General features: G+C 38.2%; 1 protein-coding gene across 2 annotated transcripts in view; it reads left to right on the plus strand.

The window, feature by feature from the left end:
• The window catches only part of LOC110438372 (receptor-type tyrosine-protein phosphatase eta-like), a 40,379-nt gene extending 18,138 nt beyond the window's left edge, over positions 1–22,241 (plus strand). Inside the window, exons 11-25 of one of the 2 annotated variants that reach the window (XM_073943146.1) lie at positions 99–356; positions 3,558–3,818; positions 3,932–4,180; positions 5,290–5,550; positions 8,829–9,101; positions 9,245–9,377; positions 9,468–9,512; positions 10,249–10,336; positions 11,177–11,267; positions 14,791–14,864; positions 14,943–15,077; positions 18,538–18,654; positions 18,782–18,942; positions 19,029–19,164; positions 21,377–22,241. In XM_073943146.1, the coding sequence (XP_073799247.1) occupies positions 99–356; positions 3,558–3,818; positions 3,932–4,180; positions 5,290–5,550; positions 8,829–9,101; positions 9,245–9,377; positions 9,468–9,512; positions 10,249–10,336; positions 11,177–11,267; positions 14,791–14,864; positions 14,943–15,077; positions 18,538–18,654; positions 18,782–18,942; positions 19,029–19,164; positions 21,377–21,541 (2,447 nt within the window). In that variant the 3' untranslated portion in view covers positions 21,542–22,241. The remainder of the gene's footprint in view (positions 1–98; positions 357–3,557; positions 3,819–3,931; positions 4,181–5,289; positions 5,551–8,828; positions 9,102–9,244; positions 9,378–9,467; positions 9,513–10,248; positions 10,337–11,176; positions 11,268–14,790; positions 14,865–14,942; positions 15,078–18,537; positions 18,655–18,781; positions 18,943–19,028; positions 19,165–21,376) is intronic. The other variant, XM_068217453.2, reaches the window with a different exon arrangement.
• Positions 22,242–25,548: the final 3,307 nt, after the last annotated feature.

Below are 25,548 nucleotides of genomic sequence, written 5' to 3' on the forward strand. Positions count from 1 at the left end.
GTGTACAATACACCCAAAAGGTTTCATCAGTGCATAAATGCATGGTTCATTCCTCCTTTCACCAGCATTTGTAATGTACTTTTTCAATCCCCTCAAAGAGCCAGTTGGAACCAGCAGTCTAGTTGTGACCAATATCACAACATCCTCTGTTGTTCTGACATGGAATGAACCAAATGGAAATAGATCTTTCTATAAAATTGATTGGACTGCTGATAAAACAAACAAAAGTGGAACAGAAATGACAACTTCTGATTATTTACAAATCACTAATCTGACTGCTGGAGTCAGTTATACATTCTGCATCACAGCAGACAATTCAAACGGAAGTGCTGCTTTCTGCATCTCACAATTTACCAGTATGTACAATTATAAAAGATGTCTCTTTGTTACATATGCTTAAACTAATTGACTGAAGCCCCAATATTACATTCAATTTCTTATTTTCTCTACACTCTCAGAAATACCTTTTCAAAAGTATTTGTACTTAAAGGGTCCTTATTGGTACCTGAGAACTTTATATTAGTACCTGCAAATTTTAGGAATGAGGAACACTTTTGTACTTTTTAGGTAACAATATTTACACTTGAGGTATTAATATGGACCTATTAGGTACAAATTTGTATCTTTTGAAAATATACCACCCCAGTGACAAAGCTACGTACCTTTATTTCTGAGAGTATAGAATTGTTTCCATGTTTAACACCACTTTTAACAATTTGCCTTCAAACTTGCAGACTACGCTTCCTGATAAAAGTCTTGTCACCTATCCAACAAATATTAGGAACAACAAATAATAACTTGACCTTTAGTTGATCATTTGGTATTAGAATTGGTTAATATGAACTGCAAAGGCCTCTAGATTACGTGTGTTTTACCAATATAAAATAAGATCATGCCTTGATTTTTAATTATTTTTGATTAGGACAGTAAGGTCTGACTTTGCTTAGACAACAATCCTGTCAAATATAAATTTTCCACTGCACCATGACAAATATAAAGTCAAAAATTATATTATTTTTTAAAATAAAAATAATATTTAAAAAAATAATATTTTGTATGACTCCCATGAGCTTGGAGGCCTGCATCCATACATCTTTGCAATGACTCAAATAACTTATTAATAAAGTCATCTGGAACGGCAAAGAAAGTGTTCTTACAGGACTCCCAGAGTTCATCAAGATTCTCTGGATTCATCTTCAATGCCTTCTCCTTCATCTTACACCACACATGCTCAATAATGCCTGGTGACTGGGCTGGCCAATCCTGTAGCACCTTGACCTTCATTGCTTTCAGGAAATTTGATGTGAAGGCTGAAGTATGAGGAACGCTATTATGTTAAAGAATTTGCCCTCTCCTGTGATTTGTAATGTAACAAGTAGCACAAATGTCTTGACACCTCAGGCTGTTGATGTTGCCATCCACTCTGTAGATCTCTTGCACACCCCCATACTGAATGCAACCCCATATCATGATTTTTCCTTTACCAAACTTGACTGATTTCTGAGTGAATCTTGGGTCCATGCAGGAGTGTTGTTCGCTTAAAAAATCCAAAAACCAATGCAATCTCAAAGATATGTGTAACTTATAATTTAGTAGCTAATTAATATTAATTTGTACAAATCAGACCGACATGGTTGCTCAGTGGTTAGCTCTGTCGCCTCACAGCAAGAAGGTCACTGATTAGAGTCCTGGCTGGGTCAGTTGGAGTTTCTATGTGGAGGTTACAGGTTCTCCCAGTGGTTCCGTGACCTCTGATGAAGTAAAGGGACTAAGCTGAAAGAATTGTACAAATCTCATTTGTTTATTTTAATACAATATGTTCATCCCCCAATAAAAGGTAGAGTTTGGGGACAGGTCTCTTTTTAAAAATGGTATATTTTCATTCATTCATTTTCTTGTCAGCTTAGTCCCTTTATTAATCCAAGGTCGCCACAGCGGAATGAACCGCCAACTTATCCAGCAAGTTTTTAAGCAGAGGATGCCCTTCCAGCCACAACCCATGTCTGGGAAACATTCATACACATTCATTCACAAACACACTCATACTGTACACTACGGACAATTTAGCCTACCCAATTCACCTGTACTGCATGTCTTTGGACTGTGGGGGAAACCGGAGCACCCGGAGGAAACCCACGCGAATGCAGGGAGAACATGCAAACTCCACACAGAAACGACAACTGAGCCAAGGCTCGAACCAGCAACCCAGCAACCTTCTTGCTGCGAGGCGACAGCAGTACCTACTGCGCCCCTGCATCGCCGGTATATTTTTCATTCAAAAAAGGAATCTGCGCACACAGAAATCTGCTGATTTTTCTTTGCCCGTCATTGAGTCTATTTGTTTACTTAAATGTAAATATATTTATTCAGTTATTGTACTGATTTCAGTCATATTATTTGATAGTGCTCTCTGTGGACATACATTCTAATATGCACATGGACAGTTCAGAGAGTAAAACGGCAATTTACTATGGAGGTCATACCAAAAATGTGTTACTATATTGAGTATTGTGACATCCGTAGTAAATACACAGTACAGTTTCGTGCTGCACATGATCCAGAAGTTGTAACAAAAAGTAAACAAAACAACAGAGTAAAGCTGAAGCCTTGTATGGTTTCCAGCAGAACATGAACAATTTGTAGATATATAACACAAAACAAATTTTTGAGCCGGTTATCTACCTAAGTGCGGTTTATTCATAAACTAATTTCGAGAGGATCATGTGCTCATAATAAGCACGGCTGGCTCCTTGTTAGCTCCGTAATCAGCCCTATTAGATGATTACGGAAGCATTATAAATAAGCTGAGTTTTTCACTTCAATTTTCTTCATCTTGAAACTCCCCCCCTTTCCACCCCTACATTCTCCCATTTTTTTTTTCTGATCGGGCGACACGGTGGCCCAGTGGCTAGCACTGTTGACTCACAGCAAGAACACCGCCGGTCCAACCCATCGGGCCAGTTGGTGTTTCTGTGTGGAGTTTACATGTTCTTCCCGTGTTAGCATGGGTTTTCCCCGGGTTCCCCGGTTTCCTCCCACCGTCCAAAAACAAACCATAGCCAATCGACTAAAACAAATTATCACCCAATACAACCTTAGTTTACAGTTCTCATGGTGATAAGCAGGGGAGTTCTCGAGACCTACCTGACCTCGAATTCCCCTCTCACCCTTATAACGGGAGGGAGCCCCGGGCTCCAGGATGTTACGAGCTCAGGGCTCTCTGCCGGGACAGCATGCCAAATACGCTTTATTGATTATCAGCTAAGTGTAAACTCTTGAAAAATGTCTTCTAGAAAAACTACCCCAAATGACATTTTGTGTGGCGTATGTTCTAGTGACGACAAGATGATGATGTGTGTATAAAGAAGTAGTAGTAGTAGTAGTAGTAGTGTCCCATTCTTAGGGGAATAATTACATCACTGTCCCGTCACACTTTGTTTTTATATTGATATACAAAGGAATTGGGATTGGGCCTAATTTGTAAAGCTTCATTTACATATATAGTTTTCAAGTCCCTGGTACACTATTTATGTTTTACTTTTCTGCCCCCCACACAGAGCCAGATGTGGTCAGGAATCTCAGTGTGGTCAACATCACAACATCATCTGCTTTTCTGAAATGGGATGAACCTCAGGGGAATAGATCTTACTTTAAAATTCAGTGGAGTGATAATAATAGCGTCAACTATACAGAAACTAATGACACATGGTATAACATCACTGATCTGACCGCTGGTGTCAGTTACACTTTTAACATCACTGCTGTTGCAACTGATAAATCAACAGAGGGAGAACCTGTAGTTGCCACAAAATACACAAGTATGTTTCCATATTTCCAGATAAAGTTTTGAAATGTATCAATTTATGCTTGTCCACTTTTTCTTTTTATTAAGCGTTATAATCTCCAAATGTCTCTTATCATTTATTCACAGAGCCTGGTGTTATAATGAACCTCAAAGCTGATAATATCACCACATCATCTGTTTTACTTAGCTGGACCAAACCAAATGGCCAAAGCTCCTATTATAAGATAGAATATGGAAATAACAACGTGACTACAGAGAACACTTCCATGGAAATATATTTTCTGGTTCCTGGAGCACAATACACATTCAAAGTGTTTGCAGTTGCAGCTGATCGAGTGACCGAGGGGGACTCTAATCAGATTTCACTATTTGCCAGTAAGATCTCAGTTTATATATTAAATGTGTACAATACATCCAAAAGGTTTCATCAGTGCATAAATGCATGGTTCATTCCTCCTTTCACCAGCATTTGTAATTAGTCCTATGTTCAACACCACTTACAACAATTTACCTTCAAACTTGCAGACTACACATCTAGACAAAAGTCTTGTCGCCTATCCAACAAATGTTAGGAACAGCAAATAATAACTTGACTTCTAGTTGATCATTTGGTATCAAAAGTGGCTTATATGGAACGACTGCATCTATACATCTCTGCATTGGCTCAAATAACTTATTAATAAAGTCATCTGGAATGGCAAAGAAAGTGTTCTTGCAGGACTCTCAGACTACATTAAGACTCTTTGAATTCATCCTCAATCCCTCCACCTTTATCTTACATGCTCAATAATGTTAATTTCTAGTGACTGGGCTCGCCAATCCTGCAGCACCTTGACCTTCTTTGCTTTCAGGAACTTTGATGTGGAGGCTGAAGTATGAGGAGTTTTTTCCTCTCCCATGGTATGTCATGTAATGGGCAGCACAATTGTCTGGTTTCTTCAAGCTGTTGATGTTGCCATCCACTCTGCAGATCTCTCACATGCCCCCATACTGATGGAGCCCCAAAGCATGATTTTTCCTTCACCAAACTTGACTGATATCTGTGAGAATCTTGGGTCCATGTGGGTCCCATAGTCCCATACTTTTTCAAATGATCAAGTAGAAGTCAAGTTATTATTTGTTGCTCTTACAACTGGCATTAAAGACTTTTGTCAGGTAGTGTAAATATGAAGTCATGTCAACACAAATGTGGTTATAATCCAAAAAAGTTAGAAATAACAAATGTGTAACTTTCGGTTCTTAGGAATGCCTGAAAAAGCCCAATCAAGCAATTGTAAAGCACTCACTTTTGACCATTCAGGGGAAACGCGGTTAATAATATACAATACTAATCCCGGTGTCTCAAGTCTTGTCCACTGCCTGAATGCTCACCTCTGCCATGAATATAACTTTAAATCAGCATGTGCTCATTTAGTGCTTTTTATTTTTTGCTTCTGATTTTTTAAATTTTTTTATCAACATTTACTTCTCTTTCCATCATACAGAGCCTGATGTAATCAGGAATTTTACAGCATCTCAAATCACAACATCTTTTGTGTTTTTGACATGGCAACCTACTGGAAATATATCTTTCTTTAAACTTCAGTGGACTGATGATAAAACAAACCAAAATGCAACAGAGACTAATAACACATTTTATAATATCACTGATCTGACTGCTGGAGTCAATTATACATTCTGCATCACTGCTGTGGCAGCAGAACAATCAAATGAAGGAGCTGCTTTCTGCATCTCACAGTTTACCCGTATGTATAATTTTTATTTATTTAAAAACTGCCTTCATGCAGGCTGTTGTTTTTATTGTGTTTCAGAAAATTGCTCCACACTGTATAGTTGGGCTGGTACAATAAATAGATGCATTGTGAAAAATCAAAAATCAATTCTGCATAGATTCTGGACTTTCCTAATGCATATTCTCTCTCAATCAATTGGGATCAATAGTTTTTACCAACAGATAGCACTGTATGCTTTACAGTCAATCCTTACACATAACTCTTGAATCTAAAATGATTATTGATAAAGTTGTAAAGGGTTAATAGAATACAAGAATGAGCTATTTACATTAACCTGTGGCGTAAAAGCCGATGTGCAAGTACATCTGACCACTTCCTTTATAAAAGTAAAGATCTGGAGAAAAACAGTGCATCTTTTAGAGTTCAAACATTGTTTTCTATGAGGGTACGCACATAGGATACCTTTACTTTTTTTACCTTTGTGTAATCAAAGTCTCTTTAGGGCAAGTCATTTCACTTGGCGGCCATCTATAAAACCCTCATGAGCAATATGGGTTAAAAAGGGAAACATCAAATTCTCCAAAATATTTGTCGAGATTATGGTTAAATTTTATATTAGGAATCACCAATACAATTAAACAACAACTGTCTCTTAAGTTTAATTTCTAAATGTTCGGATAACACAAAAGCTGCAGAAACTCATGTCTGGTACGAACCAATCTCTGTAGAATTTGTAATCCAAAAGGGTTATCCATTTAGCAAGCAAAGATCAAGCCAGACGACAAATAATCAAAACATGATAAACAATGTGAGGGTCAAAACACAAGAAGGCAAAAACAAGGAAAGCACTTGTAGCAATACTAACAAGACTCAGCAACGGATGTTTGAATGAGTCCGAGTAATTAATAATAATGTCCTTTAACTGTGTGTGTAATAAGAATGAACTTGAAACCGGTGTGTGAATGCATAGTATGATGGGATATGTAGTTCGGATGAGTATTAATTAGAAATGATCTCCAGCGACCTGAGAATTATATATTCAGCTTCAGTTATTATACAATAATTAAGTTTCATTTTCATATTTTTCTCTTTACTCTACTTATTTAAATTGACATTTGCTTAAAACATATATTTCCTATATTATTATTAATTTTAGTAGTAAAATAAAAAACTGCATTTTTTGACTGTTTGTTGACTGTTTGTTTGACTTGTCCCTTGCGATTGAAGGGAGAGACGCAAATACAGGGTGTTGGACCCAAACACAGAATTCATTGAGAGAATTCAGCCAGCAATTCACAACAATAGAGACAATGCAAGAGCATAATACATTTAGCGAGCAAAAGATCAAGGCAGGCGACAAAAAATGAAAACACAATAAACAATGTGAGGGTCAAAATAGGGCACAAACAAGGAAAGTACTTTGAATCGTAGTTATACTTACAAGACTCAGCAATGGATGTGCAAATGAAAAGTGTATTTAGAGTACAAGTAATTAACGATAATGACCTTCAGCTGTTTGTGTGATCAGAATTAACTTGTGTGAATGTCATTGCCGCCATTTTTAAAAGCGAAATCGAGGCTGCGGTGGGAAGAAATCCCAAAGTATCTTGGGAGTTACATAGGAACGTTGTGTACCTGGCTGTATATCTCACCAGCGAAAAGAACGAGACACAAATTAATAATTCTGAGTGACCCCCACGGTCCGTTCTGAATGAATTGTAAAAATAAAAATGGCACTAGTTAGCTAACCTTTTCTTTCCCAAACACACGGTTCAGATGCCATTCATCAAACTCAACTTAATAAACTGATTCTTTCACTATTTTAGACTTGTCACTATAATGAAATAAAAGAAAAACTGGTGTTCACTTGCTCAAAAGAAATGTCTGTGATTGGTCAAGGTGAACACTTGAGCATATTACTCTGAAATAGATTGTGATGTTGGTTGATGCTAAATTGCTTTTAATTGTTTAAATTATACATACTGAATGAAATTAAAGTGATGTTTACACCACTTCTGCATTTTGAAATCTCGGCAATAGCTGGAGGTTTGTAGTCCACAGCATGTTACTGCAATGTTTACAGTGCTGGTTCTATACTTCTGAGTTTTTTTCCCACTGCAGCTTTGCTTTGGTTGTTTAAAATGGCGGCACAAGAAATAAGCGAAGTTGCTGCCATGTGATTGGCTGACTAGAAATTTGCGTTAACAAGCAGTTTGACAAGTGTACCCAATAAAGTCACCAGTAAGTGTATAGCTGCGTCCCAAATCGCATACTTATGCACTATTCTACGCCATTTTGCAATATAAATAGTGTACGTAGTGTGTTCACACTGAAAACTCTAAAAATAATAAGTGCACTTTAATTACCCGGATGATGCACTCATTCAGCCGGTAAAATGAAGTGTGGAATGATGGACACCTACGCACTCAACGACCGCAGGTTTGCTCATGTAGCGGAAGGGGCGGAGCTATCAGGCGCACATGTTGGATTATTTATTTTGGATTGTAAAAGCAAAATTCTCCTACGAGAGTGATTATAGCGCCTCCCGATGGTGAATGTGGCAATACTCACGGCAGGTATTATATGATAATTCAGTCGTTTATTTCACTGATTTGGCAACCGTCAAACGTCATCAGGGAAACGGTTTGAATTTCCGCTTAGTAAAAAAACATTAGTGTTCCATTTGGGATGACACTACATACGTATACTATCCTGTTGAGTGTGTAAGTGCAAAAGTAAATAGTGCATGAGTGCATAATGTATAGTGTGCTATTTGGGACGCAGCTTATATGTTTCTAAATTATATTTTTTTTTCCCCTTGACTTCCATTATAACCCCATTTTTTTATTGCAAAGCCTTGACAGCATTCTTGATTGTTACTGTGCATTCTTAAATGTTGGTGGTTTTCCCATTTGGGATGAGGTCAAATTTGTAATTTTTATGGTTGAGTATATGGTGTGATGGTTTTACAATCAGAAAATGTTGTTATAATTGAAGTCAATGAAGCAAAAACGGTAACGGTAGTAAATTTGCCCAGAGTGTATTGAGTCTTTAGAAAAATCCCAAAGCATTTTCCCAAAATGTGTGTCAAAATAAGATGTAACCAAAAATCATTACATTTGCTAACACACAGTGAAAGTTGTGGCTAAATTAAGCCTCAAAATCACCCCAGCGTGGATGAAAACATCCCCAACAGTACACAAGGGTTGAGGGATGTTAATGGAAAATGTTTGAAATGTTCCCACAACTCTTTAATAAATTTTATATATACTCTTCTTTCTCCCATACAGAGCCAAATATGGTCAGCAGTCTCACAGTGTCTTCAGTCACATCATCGTCTGTGTCTCTGAAATGGGATGCACCAAGTGGAAGAATAGATTTCTATATAGTTCAGTGGACCAATCAGAGGAAATCTATAACAACTAAAAACACTTTCTATGATATTACTGGTCTCATGGCTGGAACCAATTACACAGTTTGTGTCAGTGCTGTTACTGGAAACACAAGTCAAAGTCAACTTTTCTGCTTGCCAATATGCACAAACACCAGTGTTCATAGCTCCGGTAAACATAAACATAATAGGTTGACTATCAATTTAACTTCCATTGAAATAAGTTAATATAAATTATGTGTTCTTTAAGTTTAACCTATCATGTTGTCTAGATCTGAGGATTAAAATAATTTATTTATTTTTGTGATTAAACAGTTACAAATAAACCGGTGGGATCTTCTCCGCAAACTAATCCAAACACTGGGTTGATTGTTGGCATCCTTCTGCTATTGATCGTTTTTGCCATGATCTTCGGCATCACTTCCATGGTCTTTTTCTATTCAAGAAGGTGAGTTGTCATCATCAGAGAAGCAAAGACTGGATAAACTCTATATACAGATCAATATACATTCATTTTATTAACATTTCCTTATTACAGAGAGGTCGTAAAACATTGTCAAGACATCCCTGTACACACCATCACGTGAGTTTGTTTGATGCTCAAAGATAAATATAATAAATAAATATAATAATTTAATTTGTATTATTGTAATAATTGTTAATAAATAATATAAAATCATAACATTGGTATGTATACACTGTAAAAAAATCCATAATTTTATGGTTTTAGCTGGGGTGCCAAAAAAAACGTAAATTAATGGCTGTTTCCTTCAATTGAAATTTCTGGTAAATTTCAGTAATTTATTATCTTTTATTGAATGGTAAATTCAATTGTTATTGAATGGTAAATTACTGTAATTTAAAGGCTGATATTTTAAAATTACAGATTTTTTGACAGTGTAGTACTACTGCTATCTTATAATATTGTCATATTACGCAATTGTGACTATTACTCAGAATTTTGACTTTATGTCATGGAATTGTGACTATTTCTCAGAATTTAGAATTTTATGGCATACATTAATGGCTTTAATACTGAGAATTTAGACTTCATGTCACGCAGTTTTGACTATTTCTCTGAATTTTGAATACATTTTTCAGAATTGTGAATTCAAATCTTGCACTTCTGACATACTAACTCACAATTTTGAGTTTATATCTCACAATTTTGAGGTAAATGTCAGATTAGTGAGTTTGTTTCATGCAATTCTGAGATAAATGTCACAATTGTGCCAGGGGAGGTTCCGGATAGGGCTTCTATACTATTAGTGTGTGTAAGATTGTTTTCCTTTATGGTTTCTTTGTTTTCTGATACACAGTAATATTGCTTTGAGGATAGAAGAGTATGAAGAGTACTTTAAGCAGAAATGTGCTGATTCCAACCATGGTTTTGCCATAGAGTACGAGGTATTTTTGGTTTGTTTTGTTTATCATGAGTGCAACCCAGGCTCATTCTTAAAAACTTAGCCCTATATACATTTCTGGTGAGCACCAAATATGTCCCAGGAGCTATGTTTTTTGCAGTTTTTGTTTTGGCAAATCCACCAGGCCATTGTGTATGCATTTTGAGATCTAAAATTTCTCTCGAGAGTGCCATTCATGCCTTTACTTCTCACTTAAATCCACCAGAGGCCGCTGTCTACTGACTGATCGACTGACTCACCCTCCTATTTCACTAAACTCAACCAAGAGTTTTTTTTTAAAAGCACCGATTGACCCGTCCACCTACTTCCCTAAACCCAACTGACAGTTTTTATTACATTTTCAGATTTCGTCACATTCTTACTCTGTTATTTACTTTATTTTATTTTTTTGGAATTTATTTTTGTCTTACCCGATTTCTAGAACTGTTGTTCACTGGACTTGAACCCCGTCGTCAGGGTCAACTCCTCTCTGTGCCTTTAGTCTGCCGATGTACATAGTGAGCTAACTGCAAAAACTGCTAACAGCGGGAAAGGCATCTATACGGAGGTAAGCAGTCAGCTAGTAAGCGCGAAAATGAACGTCATACAATATCGTCACACCGCCCCGTAGCATTCATTTTTAAAAATGAAATCCCGCCATACGTACGTACGTAAAGTAGGGCTATGTTTTCATAATGAGCCTGTGTTGCATGCAGTGACTTTCTGTGGTTATATCATCAAACTGTTGTGGCCATAACTTGTTGCACAGCAATTGATACATTCTAATAATAAAACATGCTAATTCTAGTTTTTCAAAGTCTAAAGATCTTCTGTGTTGTTGCAGGAGTTAAGATTTGTTGGAACAGCACAGGCAAATACCGCCGCCCTGGCTCTTGAAAACAAGGAGAAGAATCGTTACTTAAATGTTTTACCTTGTGAGTATCTTCACTGTTGTGTATTGTAAAAAAAAAGTGTCAGTAGCTTATCAAAATCACAAGCTTCAATTTGATAGGCTGGCTGCTTTGAAATTTCCTGGAAAATTGACACACTGATAATGCAGTGAAAACACCATAAAAAAGCCAGTCGCTGCTTGTTCGAACTACTTATTTAATATTAGCTGAAACAACACAATTCTTTAGGTTTTTTTTCTCATTTAGGTCTCGTTTGTTTTATGTTCAATCCACTTAAATTTGAAATAACAACTTAATCAATTTCGGTTGGGAAAACCGTGCAGTTCTTTATGGATTTATTATTATTTATTTATTTATTTTTTGTGGACAAAGAAGCATAAGTTGACATGTGGCTCTAATTGCGACCAATTTAATATTTAATAAAATAATCAGACACTGGAGATAACAATAAGAAGCCAAAGAAATCCATGTGTTGTAATAATTTTTAAAACTAAAAAATGACATTTGCTGTTTGTTTAAACTACTTATATAAAATAAGCTGAAACAACACAATTATAGAGTTTTTATAGCGACAACTTAATTGGTTTATGTTCAATCCACTTAACTTTGTGAAAACGAACAAGTTAACTTAATTTTTTCATGTTGTTCCAACACAAATTGTAGCATTCCGTGTCCTCACAGTGTCCGTGATTAAACAATTTAAAGGTCATCTACACAAATCGAAGCATTATTTATTATTATTTTTTTTTGTGAATGTGATCAAGTAGCCTTGGCATTGGTATATCAATTGCCTAGAGGTGTTGGCAGTGTTTCTCGATCTCCGCTGCTTTTTACCAGTTTTAGAGCAGACACACGTGCTGATCAGGACGGACAGCATGGCAACGGTAGCTTATATCAAACATATTGAGGGTATATGTTCCCGTTTCATGTCTTAGCTTGCTCGCCGTCTGCTTTTCTGGAGTCACATGCGGCTGAAATTGCTGAGTGCCATTCGTATTCCAGGCAAACTCAACTATGCAGCTGATGCACTCTCACGGCAGCTAGCATCCTGAGGAGAATGGAGACTCCACCCCAGTTTGATATAGCTGATATGGGATCGCTTCTTGGGTGCCCAGCTTGACTTGTTTGCTTCTCCCGAAAACATCCATTGCCAGTAGTTTTTCTCCCTGATCGAGCCCCCCTTGGCACCCTGGTTAACCGGGTCAAGTCAAGGAAGATAGGGAGTCTTGTTTGTTGCGCCTCTCTGGCCCAACCGGACCTGGGTTCTCAAACTCACAGTCCTTGTGACGGCCCTTCCCTGGCACATTCCCCTAAGAGAGGACCTCCTCTTCCAGGGACCGGGCATCCTCTGGCATCCACGCCCAGATTTCTGAAAAACCTCCACATGTGGTCCATAGACGGAACTTAGGTGACTTACCAGCATCAGTGGTTAACACCGTCACTCAGGATAGAGCACCCTCTACGATGCATGTCTACGCCCTGAAGTGGAGTCTGTTCGCTGAGTGATGCTTTTATCACTGAGACTCCCGAACTTGCCAAATTAACGTTGTGTTATCCTTCTTTTAAGATAAGCAGAAGCGTAGGCTGTCAGCCTCCACACTGAAGGTCTAAGTGGCTGCCATCTCCACTCATCATGACACGGTAGATGACAACACGCTCGGGAAGCATAATCTAATCATTCAAATTCTCAGAGGTCCGCGGCGATTAAATTCATCTGGCCCCCCTCTCATGCCCTCTCTTTAGTTGGCATCGTTCATAAGAGTCGGGTATTTGGAGGCATTTTTGGTCAGCAAATCATGCCTGGAATTTAGGCCTGCCTACTCTCATGTTATGTGGCTTTGTGCCCAAGGTTCCTTCTACCCTATTTAGAGATCAGGTAGTGAAAACTGCAAGTGCTGCCCACAGAGGAGGCAGACCCAACCCATGCAGGACTTCTAAATATTTTGTGAACAGCTCCTAATCTGTTATCGTGGTTAGCAGAAGGGAAGTACCGTATCAAACTGAAGTTTGGCTCACTGGTTCTACTCACAGGCTGAGGTTTGGTGGCAGCTTTGAGCAGTCCTCAATGGCTTTCCCAAATGCTTATTTCTGCCACAGAGTGTTCCCCCTGACCAGGCAGACCCATGTCTTCCCTACCAACTAACCAGCTTATCATATGTAGCACTCCCCTTCAAGGCTAATCCATATGTTCTTATTGCCATCAAGTTTCCCCTTTGGGTAGCAGATGGCCTCCGCAGTGTCCTCCCCCTTCAGGGACTGGCACGCTTTCCCAACGTACTGTCATATTTCTAAAATTTGTAGTCTATATTAGCTAGGTAAAAGCACGTTTATGACCCCCATTTAAATTTTCTAATTAATCCCATGTAATGGTAATTAAGGGGCCTAGGGGAAGTTGGAAGGTTGTGCTCTTGGTGATGCTTGTGAGCTCACGCTATGGTTGGTAAAGTTCATATGAGGAGAGTGATGGGCTTAGATGCAGTGGCATTTTCCATACACACTTCCATATGTCTGTTATCAGACACACGTTGTAGTTCCGATGAAGGGAAACGTACTGGTTACATACGTAACTGACATTACCCAAATATGGAACGAAGATGTGTGTCTCCACTGCCACAGCAGCTAATTCTCCGGTTGATCAAGCTGTTCAGCAGGCAAAAATTCTAGTGCTCACTTTTCAGCCATCAGCTGATGTATTCTGTTAATGACTAATCGCAGACAGCTGTGGAGCTTAGCTCCGCCAATTCAATTGCCATTTATTGGCCCATTTTCTTACTCTTCAGCGTGATTGGTTGTCTGGCGTACTCCCATATGTCTGTAAAGCTGCGATCACACTAGAGTTTGTGCTTGCAAAACTCTGTCGTACAGCGCTATGAAAAGGGGCGGGATTAAACAAGATTATTAAACATTTAAAAAAGCAAGTGATGATTAGTCTAATGCAGTCAAGTGATGCGATTTCGCAGGTCAGAGTTCACCTAGCTTAAACTTTGCAATGCAGTGAACTGCGAAATTTGACGCACAAACTTGCAATTCCAGTCTGACGCATTCACGTGCATATATGGTAGTCTATGGGGAGAAAAATCCAGTGTGACTGCAGCTATATCCGAGGAACCCTATGCAGGGAAAGTAGGTTACGTATGTAACCAGGACATTTTCATACCGTGATGGTTGTTTTTAACGTTGGGGTAGGGGTAGACAATGATAAATTCCAATTTAATGGATAATTTAATAAAAAACATGACTAAAATCTGTATAATTACTGTTTTTATATTACTGTGAAGGTTGTGTTTAGTGTTGGGGTAGGGGTAGACATTAATAAAGTACAGTTTAATGGGTAATTTAATAAATATTATGACTAATATCTGTATAATTATTGTTTTTATATTACTGTGAAGGTTAGGGTGGAGGTAGACCTTAATAAAAATACAATTCATGGGTAATTTAAATAGTAAATAATAAATAGTTTTTGTTCCAGTTACAGCTGTATCCCTTCAAGGAACAGCCATTAATAACTACTGTTTAATTGTTTCATCATGTTTGCTTTGTTAAGATGATGCTTCAAGAGTGAAATTACTGAAATGTGAAAACCCCTTTGATGACTACATTAATGCTAACTATGTGCCAGTGAGTATACAAACATTCCAACATCTCTTGTGACCCTACATGTTGCATCAGTTATTTAAATATATTGTGTGTGGTCAGGGCTACAATTCAAGAAAAGAGTTTATAGCTGCTCAGGGTCCATTGCCCGTCACGATAAACAAATTTTGGAGAATGATCTGGGAGAACAAAGTCTACACCATAGTGATGCTGACCAAATGCAACGAGCTGGGAAAAGTGAGTTCAAGTTTTAGCATTAAAATGTTATTGTTCACATTAAAAAGTGGTAAAATGTGAAAATGTTTATGCTGAATTAAGCTAACCTAGGGTGGCCAAAGAGCTTAATGTGCTGCATTTAAAAAAACACACATGCAATAAAAAAAAAACACCAGCAAATCAAGAAAAGATCCTTATTGGTTTGACAATATAAGTGTTGCAAATTCTAACAATACAAACACATAAAAAAACACTGCATTTCCTCACAATGCAAACAAATTAAGAAAACGCCTGCATTTTCTCACAACAAATGCAAATAGCATTGAACACAACAGAAATGTTTCAAGGGGACCCTAAAATATTATAGACCCGGCCATTTAGGTTATATTCTGCATCCCAATTCGCATACTTACGCCCTATTTACATGGGGCGTCAATGCTTCCCATTCACTTTGAATGGGTGATGTTGAGCAATGCCGAACTGACTTTTAGATCCATTAGGGCTGCTTCAGCAGCATTGCTCGCAACAGAAGTCAAGGATTTTTCAACTTTTCAAGCGCCAATGGAAGTGTCAGCCAATCAGATCGCTTTATGTAAATGCCACAGCTCAGACAGTAGCCGATTGCAGAATAATTTTATTGGCTGACACTGCTATGACAATCGCGTCAGCCCCAACTTCAGACACACCCTTGGTCAAACGTTGATGCTGATGCCCCAAGTGAATGCATCATTATACTATGCTCTAAAAGTATGTACTTTTTTGTGAAAGAAAATTATATACTTTCGAGTGAGTAACAAAGAGTATGCAAGCTCGGGGACTACTACTTCTTATTAACAAATAGTTATGTTGCTTAGTTATGTCCCCTGTCTATCACCTCATTTACATTTCTTGCATATTTAATTACCTACCTTATTGGAGAAGCAGCAGCAGGTTAAACTGCCATTCTCAAGACTTTCATGCAGAGAAATCTCCTCAGATCTTTTTGATATGAGTTCACATTGTCGTTGTAAATTAAATATAACATAGAAAACGTGATTTAAATATTTTCCAGTGGACTAGATATTAGTTAATAGTCATTCAAACAACTTTACCAAAGCCTTTATACTTGATGATTGGTCTCATGCATCCGCCATGTATGTAGTTTATTTACACTTTTTGCCCGAGTTTGTAGTTCTAATTAAATTCACGTCCAACGGCCAATGTATCATGGGCAATATCAGTGGTTAGATTATGGAGGTCCACACTTTCAATTTTTACTCAAAATAGTAAACCATCCAGGAACCTTTGGCATACTCTTTTCAACATAATATGGTTTGGGACATACTAATTCTATTTTTGAATGCCTTTTCCATGTCCATAAAACACATGGAGAAGGCATTCGAAAAAACTTTCAAAGAATTTGAAAAAGAAATTCAAAGTACAGCCTTGGGCATGAGGGGGTCCGGTTTAGGGAGCACAGGATCTCATCTCTGTTATATGCAGACCATGTTGTTCTGTTGGCTTCATCAAACATGGACATTCAGCATGAAATGGGGCAGTTTGCTGTCGAGTGTGACGTGGCTGGGAGGAGAATTAGCCCCACTAAGTCCGAGGCCATGGTGCTACACCAGATAATGATGCTTTGCCATCTATGGGTTGGAGGAAAGTCCTCACCCCAGGTGGAGGAGTTTAAGCATCTTGGGGTTTTGTTCACGAGTGAGGGAAGGATAGAACATGAGATTGACAGGAGAGTCAGTGAAGCAGTAATGCTGTAGATGTACTGGTCCGTTGTGGTAAAGAAGGACTTGAGCCAAAAGGCAAAGCTCTCAATTTACCAGTCAGTCCTTGTTCCTACTCTCACTTATGGTCATGAGCTTTGGGTCATGTATGATTGGACAAAATCTCAGATAAAAGCGGCCAAAATGAGTTTCCTTCGCAGGGTGGCAGGGCGCACCCTTATAGATAGGGTGAGGAGCTCTGACAACTGGGAGGAGCTCGGAGTAAAGTCACTGACAGCTTCTTCACATCGAGAGAAGTCTGAGGTGGCTTGGGAATCGGTTTCGAATGCCTCCTGGATGCCTACCTAAGGAGGTGTTCAGGCATGTCCCACTAGTGCCGAGTTCAGACTGCATGATTTTCAAACTAGTCATGTCACAGATGTTTTCACACTGCATGACTATCTGGGCTAGCGTTTCGTCGCTGCTTTGTTTACACTGCAAGATGGTTCGGCGACATGGACATTCACATTGCATGACTTTACTATAGGGAGAATCGCCGACAACTTCGTCCAAACTACGTCTCACAGCCAAAAACATCTAGTATATCTTTTGTTATTAACTACATAATGAGAAAGAAGCCTTTAATGGGGTAGAACATGTACATGTTTGCTCACCTGGGTTTAAAGGGAATTAGCCATTTCTCCTTAACGTTGATAATAAACTAATTTCTTTCTGTATGAAACGTCAAACAGACACGGTTGCTCCTGAGTCCTGTCAAACCTCCACTGGTTTTTCCTCCATTTCGTGGGTCCAAATAAACCGAAAAAGAGCGCTTTCAACTTCTCCCCCAGCCTCCCGCTGGCCTGCAGCAGGTATACACACACGCACACACAAGTGAAAGCTGCTCTCTCATTGGCTGTAGGCGATCACTGATGTTATTTTCAGTCAAAACTCAATTCACACGGCATGATTTGAATCGCCGACAGCTCCAGATATTTAGCACGCCAAATATCTCACAGGCATCGGCGACTCATCGGCGATTCTCTCAGATCGCGTCTTTGATCGTTCATACTGTGTGATTGTCACTCACGTGCACGAGCAGCGATTTGCCTGTGATTTCAGGCATTTGTCGGCGAGCCAAAATTGGGGCTAAAATCACGCAGTCTGAACTAGGCATAGGAGAAGACCTCAGTGTGCTGGAATGCTGAAGACTTGCTGGAGGGACTATGTCTCTCAGCTGGCCTGGTAACGCCTCGGGATCCCCCCGGAGGAGCTGGAGGAAGTGTCCAGGGAAAGGGAAGTCTGGGGTTCTCTACTGCTGCCCCCACAACCCAGCCCCTTAAAAGCAGTTGAAAATTAATTAATAAATGAATAATTTTATTTTCAAATGCTATTTAGGACAAAAAGTATGCAAATTGGGACAGCAATGGTTATTTAGGCTTATGATATATAAAGGTCAAGGGAATAGTGTAAAGAGGATGTTAAAGATCACCTACAAATTGACTGAGCAACAGTCACTGCACATTAAACATTTTCCAGCTGGGTCGGTCACATTTTAGGGTCCCCATGAAACATTTTTGTTGTCTTCCTTGCTATTTGCTACTTTGCTATGAAATATGTTTGCATTGTAAGAATATGCTGCAAAATGTTTTATTGTGTTTGTGTTGTTTGACATTTTCTTAATTTGCTACCGTCTCTTTGTAATTGCATGTGTTTTCCTAAATTGCAGCACATTAAACTCTAGTAGCCACTCTACTAACCAGTAATTGTGCCAATGTCTCCAGGTGAAATGTGAAAAGTACTGGCCATCTGAGACTGACTTTTATCATAACATCTCTGTGACAACCACCTCAGAGACAGAACTGGACGACTGGACAATTAGAGACTTCAGTATCAAAAACGTAAAGCAACACTTCCTGTGCTTGATATCTTCTCATTTTTTTCGTTCTGTACCATATACAACTGAATGTTGCTATTGTGGTATTAAAATCATTAATGTTTTATATTATGTGGCTGATACCTCTGTAGGTGGAAACAGAAGAAACTTGTAATGTACGCCAGTTCCACTTCACAGCGTGGCCGGATCATGGAGTTCCAGAAACCACTGAGGTCCTTATTGAGTTTAGGCACCTGGTGAGAGAACATATGAACCAGTACTCATGCACCTCTCCAACCGTGGTGCATTGCAGGTGACTTTAAATATCCATAAATAATGCAAATATTAATTGACCTCTTTATTAAAATCATCTGATCATTTGACCTCTTTCTCTTTCAGTGCTGGTGTGGGAAGAACAGGGACATTCATTGCCATTGACCACCTGATCTCCCAGATTGAAAGGGACAGCATGGTGGACATCTACGGAATTGTTCATGATATGCGCATGCACAGGGCTCTCATGGTGCAGACTGAGGTACGAGTCTTTAAAGCAGTACTGTATATCAAGCCTCATTGCAAGTTAAAGGGATAGTTCACACAAAAATGAAAATTAACTCAACCTCAAGTGGTCCCAAACTTTACAAGTTTTCTTTTTCTATTGAACACATAAGAAGCTAGTTTGGAAAGTGTTAGAAAACTTTAACCATTGACTTCCATAGTAGTAAAAACAAATATTATGGAAGTGAATGGTTACAGATTCAAAGATTTCAAAACCTCAGCACAGCATATGCTTGACAATGGTCAGGAGGAAAAATAAATTTGATACTAACAGTCTGCTCCGCATCCTAATTCTGATGCTGTACGAGGCGAGCTACAGAGCAAGCTGCTCGCACCAGAAAAGCCATTCATATGGAGGTAAGAATTTAGCAGTAGCACAAAAAGGTTGGGGGTTCCAAGCTTCAGGTCGAGTGAAACCTGAGAATAAATAGGGCCAAGAAAAAAAAGCTGGATAGCCTAGGAGAGACAGAGAGAGGGGTGAAAGAGAGAAAAAAAAATTGTGGTTCGGTTCTCCAATCACGCTGCCACTCGGTTCTCAACCGGCTGAGAGATCCAATGACGTGCTGGGAGCCCTGTCAAGGAACCTACCCGTCTGTTTTCTGGTGTCCGGCGGCGGTTCTTCCGGCTGGCAGCACTTCTTGTCTCCAGCTCCGCTCTCGCTTCAGGCTTTGGCATCCTGGCATACAGCGGTGACTCCCCCGGCCTTTTTGGGATGGCTCCTCGCAGCTCTTTCCCTCACGGTGGTGAACCCTGCATCCCCTGCTCATCCCCATGCTGAGAGCTTTCATTAGGCAGAGCCTTTCCTCGCCAGCCTCTGGTCGCCCCAGTACTCTGTGCTGACGAACGCGTTTCTTCCCTACTCGGTTTAACTCCCGAACACTCGCCCTTCCCCCCAGAGGCAAGGGCATCTGGACTTCCATTGGCTTCCATGGCTCCCCCTTGAGACTCGAGGCAGGTCATGCGTCCAGGTGTCTTTGATTATCTTACTCACGCCACCTGCCTCCTATGCCACACTCTCAGAAAAAAAAGGTCCAAAATTTTACCTTTTAAGGTACAAGTGGCCAGTCACTGGGGTGGTACCCCAAAGGGTACAAAATGTACCTCTACTTAGAGATACAAAATTGTACCTTCTACATTTGTACCATTTAAAAGACAATTTTGTACCCCCAAGGAACATTTTGATCCTTTGGTGACTGCATGCACAAATAAATAAATATAACATTTTAGTTTACAGATGTCTAATTTTATTTAGAAATGTAGAAACATTTCATCACAACTCACAACTAAATGTGTCAAGAAATAAAATTACACCGCAAGTATAAAGCAGTCATTTAAAACAGTAAAAAGTATATTTAGATAACAAATAATAAGTTGTTCACACACTGTACAGTAAATAATCTACACTAATACAAAGACCACAAGGACACTGTTAGATTTATTAACACATTACACAGGCTACATCAAGTACCGCACTTTATGAAGTCCAAAGTAATAATTAGTTAGTAATTTGTCATTAACATTTTCTCTGTATTTCAAAACGAAGGCATAGTTTATCCATAAATTCCTTCAACAGTGCAGAAAACCAAAAATATCAGTTGCCTCTTACTCAACATCAGTAGATTCCTCCTCAACTTCCTCAAGTGGAGTTGTAATTTGTTGTAACACAATATGTTTATGCTTTTGGTAAACATGACATGTAAGGCACTCATAACTGAAAAATGTTCTTTGAAAGTCAGTAATCATTAGGACCACAAGTTATTTAAACATTTGCTTCATGCATGAATGTCAGCAGTGTGCTGATTTAACTTGATTATTTTGATTATTATCCAAGAGCATGTAAAGAAACAAAAAACAAGATTGATCCCTTTGGTAACTCGAGTAGGTAGAGTCTTGTCACCATCCACAGTTCATTTAAAACATTCCACTGCAGAAACATCAAGGTGTTCTTCAAATGAGATGGATATGTCAAAAATGTATATCTGTCCACAAAGTATAATTAAGACTTTTTATTAAGACCCCTAAAGAATTATATCAACTTGTGTAGAATGGGCATTCAAAGTAACTTTTAATGAACCCAGAATATTTCTTTAAATGACATTAGCTTAGATGTTAGCATGAAGCTGTGCTTCTTTTACAAATGAGCGGCTTTATAAAACTGTTTTCCTTTTTCTGTCTGTTTTCTTCAATAGGACCAGTATGTTTACCTCTACCAGTGTGCCTATGACCTCATTCAATCAAGAACTATGTCCAACAACTTAATTTACCAGAATACAGCATCATTTGAAATCTACCAGAATGTAGATTTTAAGGAAAACAAAGATAAGATGTCCTTTACCGAAGGATCAAATTTGTGAAATGGATACAATATATATTCTTGCACAGTAATCAAATCATTTGATTAATGTACTGTAAAAATTAAAACACAAATAATGCAGCAATGGCTTTAAAATAAAAATAAGCAAATAAATACTAAGTAATTGTGTTAATAATATTTAAATTAAGATTTTATTTTCTCAGTGACGGTCGAAAAGAATATTTGTTTAATTTGGTGTAAAATGGTTATATAAAATAATATATAATACATAATTTTACTATTTAACTACAAGGACTAACATTCTCCCCCACTAGAGGGTGCTGTCAACCTATCACTTTTATCAATGCACATAATTAAAATATGTATATGTTCCATTATTCTGCTAAAAAATAATTCGATTTATAAAAGTATCAAAAGATTGCTGTCTAATTATTAGTTCATTAATTGCTGTTATGCTTTAAAACGTTTTGCTAACTGTGTGAAGCTCAGCCTGCTCTGGAAAGGAGCATTTGCTGCGAATTTGTATAGTAATTTATTGTTGTTTTATATATTAGGGTCCACTAAAACTTATAATCTTACAGTAATATAACAGTCTAATTGTTTATTGTTTACCTTTGTTTAAAAGCTATCACCTCAGCCACTGTACTGTAATATGATTCCTGTATATGCTATTAGTACAGCACTTTTATTCTTGTGTGATGTTGTCTGATTAGATTTTATAAAGCTCTTTTCCTGCTGTTTTTACTGCTAGTGCTTTTCTGTCAGGGATGAAACTGCAACTTTGCTCAGTGTTGAGTAAGATACGCCTACTGGAGATAGCTAAGCTAAGCTACTCAGTTAAATTAGCTACTACCAAACTACTCCTCTAAAATTAGATAGTTATTAACTCAGTGTAACTATACTTTTTTTTTTTCCACAATTACGTAAATTACAGTGAATAAAACGTCTATGGAATAAACATTAACAAGGAATGCTTAAAGAATAATATGGTTCAATACCATTAAAATGTGAAAGTTTTGTTTTTATAGTTTTGAATTTTTGACAAAACACAAAAATGTAGCTTAAGCTATAGGCTATTAAGGGTCATGGTGGCGCGGTGGGTATCATGATCGCCTCACAGCAAGAAGGTTGCTGGTTCGAGCCCCGGCTGAGACAGTTGGCATTTCTGTGTGGAGTTTGCATGTTCTCCCCATGTTCGCATGGGTTTCCTCCGGGTGCTCTGGTTTCCCCCACAGTCCAAAGATGATGCGCTATAGGTAAATTGGGTAAGCTAAATTGGCCACAGTGTATGTGTGTGAATTCAAGAGTGTGGGTGTTTCCCAGTCTTGGGTTTTGACTGGAAGGACATCTGCTGTGTAAAACATATGCTGGATTCATTTAACTCTACTTTAACCCCATGACAACTGTTACTGCAGACAGCATACACTCACCGGCCACTTTATTATGTACACCTTACTAGCAACAGCGGGTTAGACCTCTTTTTGCCTTCAGAACTGCCTAAATCCTTCATGGCATAGATTCAATAAGGTACTTGGTCTATATTTTTTTGGTCCATATTGACATGATAGCATTACACAGTTGCTGCCGATTTGTCGGCTGCACATTAATGATGCGAATCTCCTATTCCATAATATCCCAAAGGTGCTCTATTGGATTACGATCTGGTGACTTTGAAGGCCATTTGAATTTATTCTTATGTTTAAGAAACCAGTCTGAGATGATTCATGCTATATGACATGGCGTGTTATCCTGCTGAAAGCCATTAGAAGATTTGTACACTGTGGTCATAAAGGGATGAACATGGTCAGCAACAATACTCAGGTAGGCTGTGATGTGACACAATGCTCAGTTGGTACCAATGGGCCCAAAGCGGGCCAATAAAATATTCCCCACATCATTACATCACCACCACTAGCCTAAACCGTTGATACAAGGCAGGATGGATCTGTGCTTTCATGTTGTTGATGCCAAATTCTGATCCTATGTGAATGTTGCAGCAGAAATCAAGACTCATCAGACCACGCAACGTTTTTCCAATCTTCTATTGTCCAATATGGTGAGCCTGTGCCAATTGTAGCCTGAGTTTCCTGTTCTTCGCTGACAGGAGTGGCACCCTGCGTGGTCTTCTGCTGCCCATTCGCCTCAAGGTTTGACATGTTCAGAGATGCTCTTCTGTATACCTCAGTTGTAACAAGTGGTTATTTGAGTTACTGTTGCCTTTATATCAGCTCGGAACAGTCTGGGCATTCTCCTCTGACCTCTGGCATCAATAATGTACCTAATAAAGTGTCCGGTGAGAGTATATTAGGTAATATATTTTGGTTACTACCATATGATAAAAATGTGCCATCATTTAAAATAAGTAAACTTGGTAACTGGAAGCATAGTAAATCAATGGTTACCAAAATTCTTGAAAATATATTCAGATGAGTGGAATTACTTGAGGGTAAGTAAATGTATGTACTTTTGAAATATACTGCTCGAAAATAATAAAGGGAACACTTAAAAAACACAATGAAACTCCAAGTGATTCCTCCTGCTAAGATTAGCTCCAACTTGCCTAAACACACCTGCCAGGAAGTTTCCAGTAGCCTACATCTAGTACACGGGTGTCCAAAGATTTTTTTTAAGTGAAACTGAACGAATGACTAACATAACCAGTAGATGGCTGCAGAGTAACACTCATACCACAATTTTTCATATCTACTGCACACTGTAATGCTTTCATGTTTGCTTTTGAGAAAGGCGTATGATGATACAATACAAGTACATAAACAATATACACAATGTTGCGTATTTAAAATCTTTACATGGTCTGACATAAGTTTTCAGGAACTTGGATCAACATGAATCACACAAGTGTAGTCTGTCCATGTCTGTTCTTTTTTCTTTTGTTTTTCTTTGATTTCCTACATCCTTTGGATTAAAAAAATCTACAATTTAGAGTTTTTACATTTTGTTTTTATTTTTAATTTTACAGCATATCCACTGTAGTGGACCACAGGACCATTTTACTTTGAAACGACCGGCACTCAGACAACAAAATTGTACAAGATATGGCTGTAAAGGGATGTTAATCCAATATTAATGTAACAAATACAAAACAAAAGCCATTTTTTTCCTTTTGTATTGAAATTCCTGAAAAACTTTAGTCTGAAAAGGGGCCAAACTAAAATAAAAATAAAAATTATGTTTATCCAAAACAAATTTAACATAAAAGCGATTTAAATCTGATTGTCATTCTCTAATTGTTTCTAATTCTCTAATTGTCTGATTGTCAGACTCTGAATCAGAGTCTCCCTCAACTATTTTATAAAGAATCTTCTCTGCTTCAGTTCTGCCTCCTACAACATGCAGTCATTAATTACATTAAGATGGTCCTGGTGTCAACTATAGTGGACATTTAAAAAAAGGACGATATTTTGAAACACGAACAAGGTAACAGCTTTGAAAGCTAAATGTATTGTTCCTGGCACTTTAATAAACAAATATTTATGTAATAATGATAGTTAAAAACATTTAAAAGCTAAATTTTACATACCTCTCTCCTTCCCATAAAATGTGCTTTTTTTTGTATGTCGGCCATTTTGGATGCAGTGCAAGAAGTGGTCCCTAGCATGCCAGTGCCAGCCAATCAAATGACATATCACTAGAAAACCCAGGATCCTCTGAACAGTACAACAGTGTAGACTTGACAGAGGAGCTCAAAAAATTCTAAGAAAATTCATGAAAACGCAATGTCCACTACAGAGGACACAAGTCTGACCAACAAATACGTTTTCTAGAAATACATAAATGCTCTAGAACTATTCATGGTCAGCATCGCTGATTTGATATTTTTTAACAGCTGGAAGTAGATCTTTCTTCAACTTTTATTATATTGATGATAAAACAAATGGAAGTTCAGAAAATGCTAACGTATCCTGTTACAGTACATTTAATCTGACTAGAGTCAATTATTTATTCTGTATCACTGCTGTGGCAGCAGAAAAATTCTGCAGAAGGCTAAGCTTTCCGCGTCTCACAATATACCAGTATGTTAAATTA

Source organism: Danio rerio, chromosome 25 (genome assembly GCF_049306965.1).
Source record: "Danio rerio strain Tuebingen ecotype United States chromosome 25, GRCz12tu, whole genome shotgun sequence".
NCBI classification, from domain to species: Eukaryota; Metazoa; Chordata; class Actinopteri; order Cypriniformes; family Danionidae; genus Danio; species Danio rerio.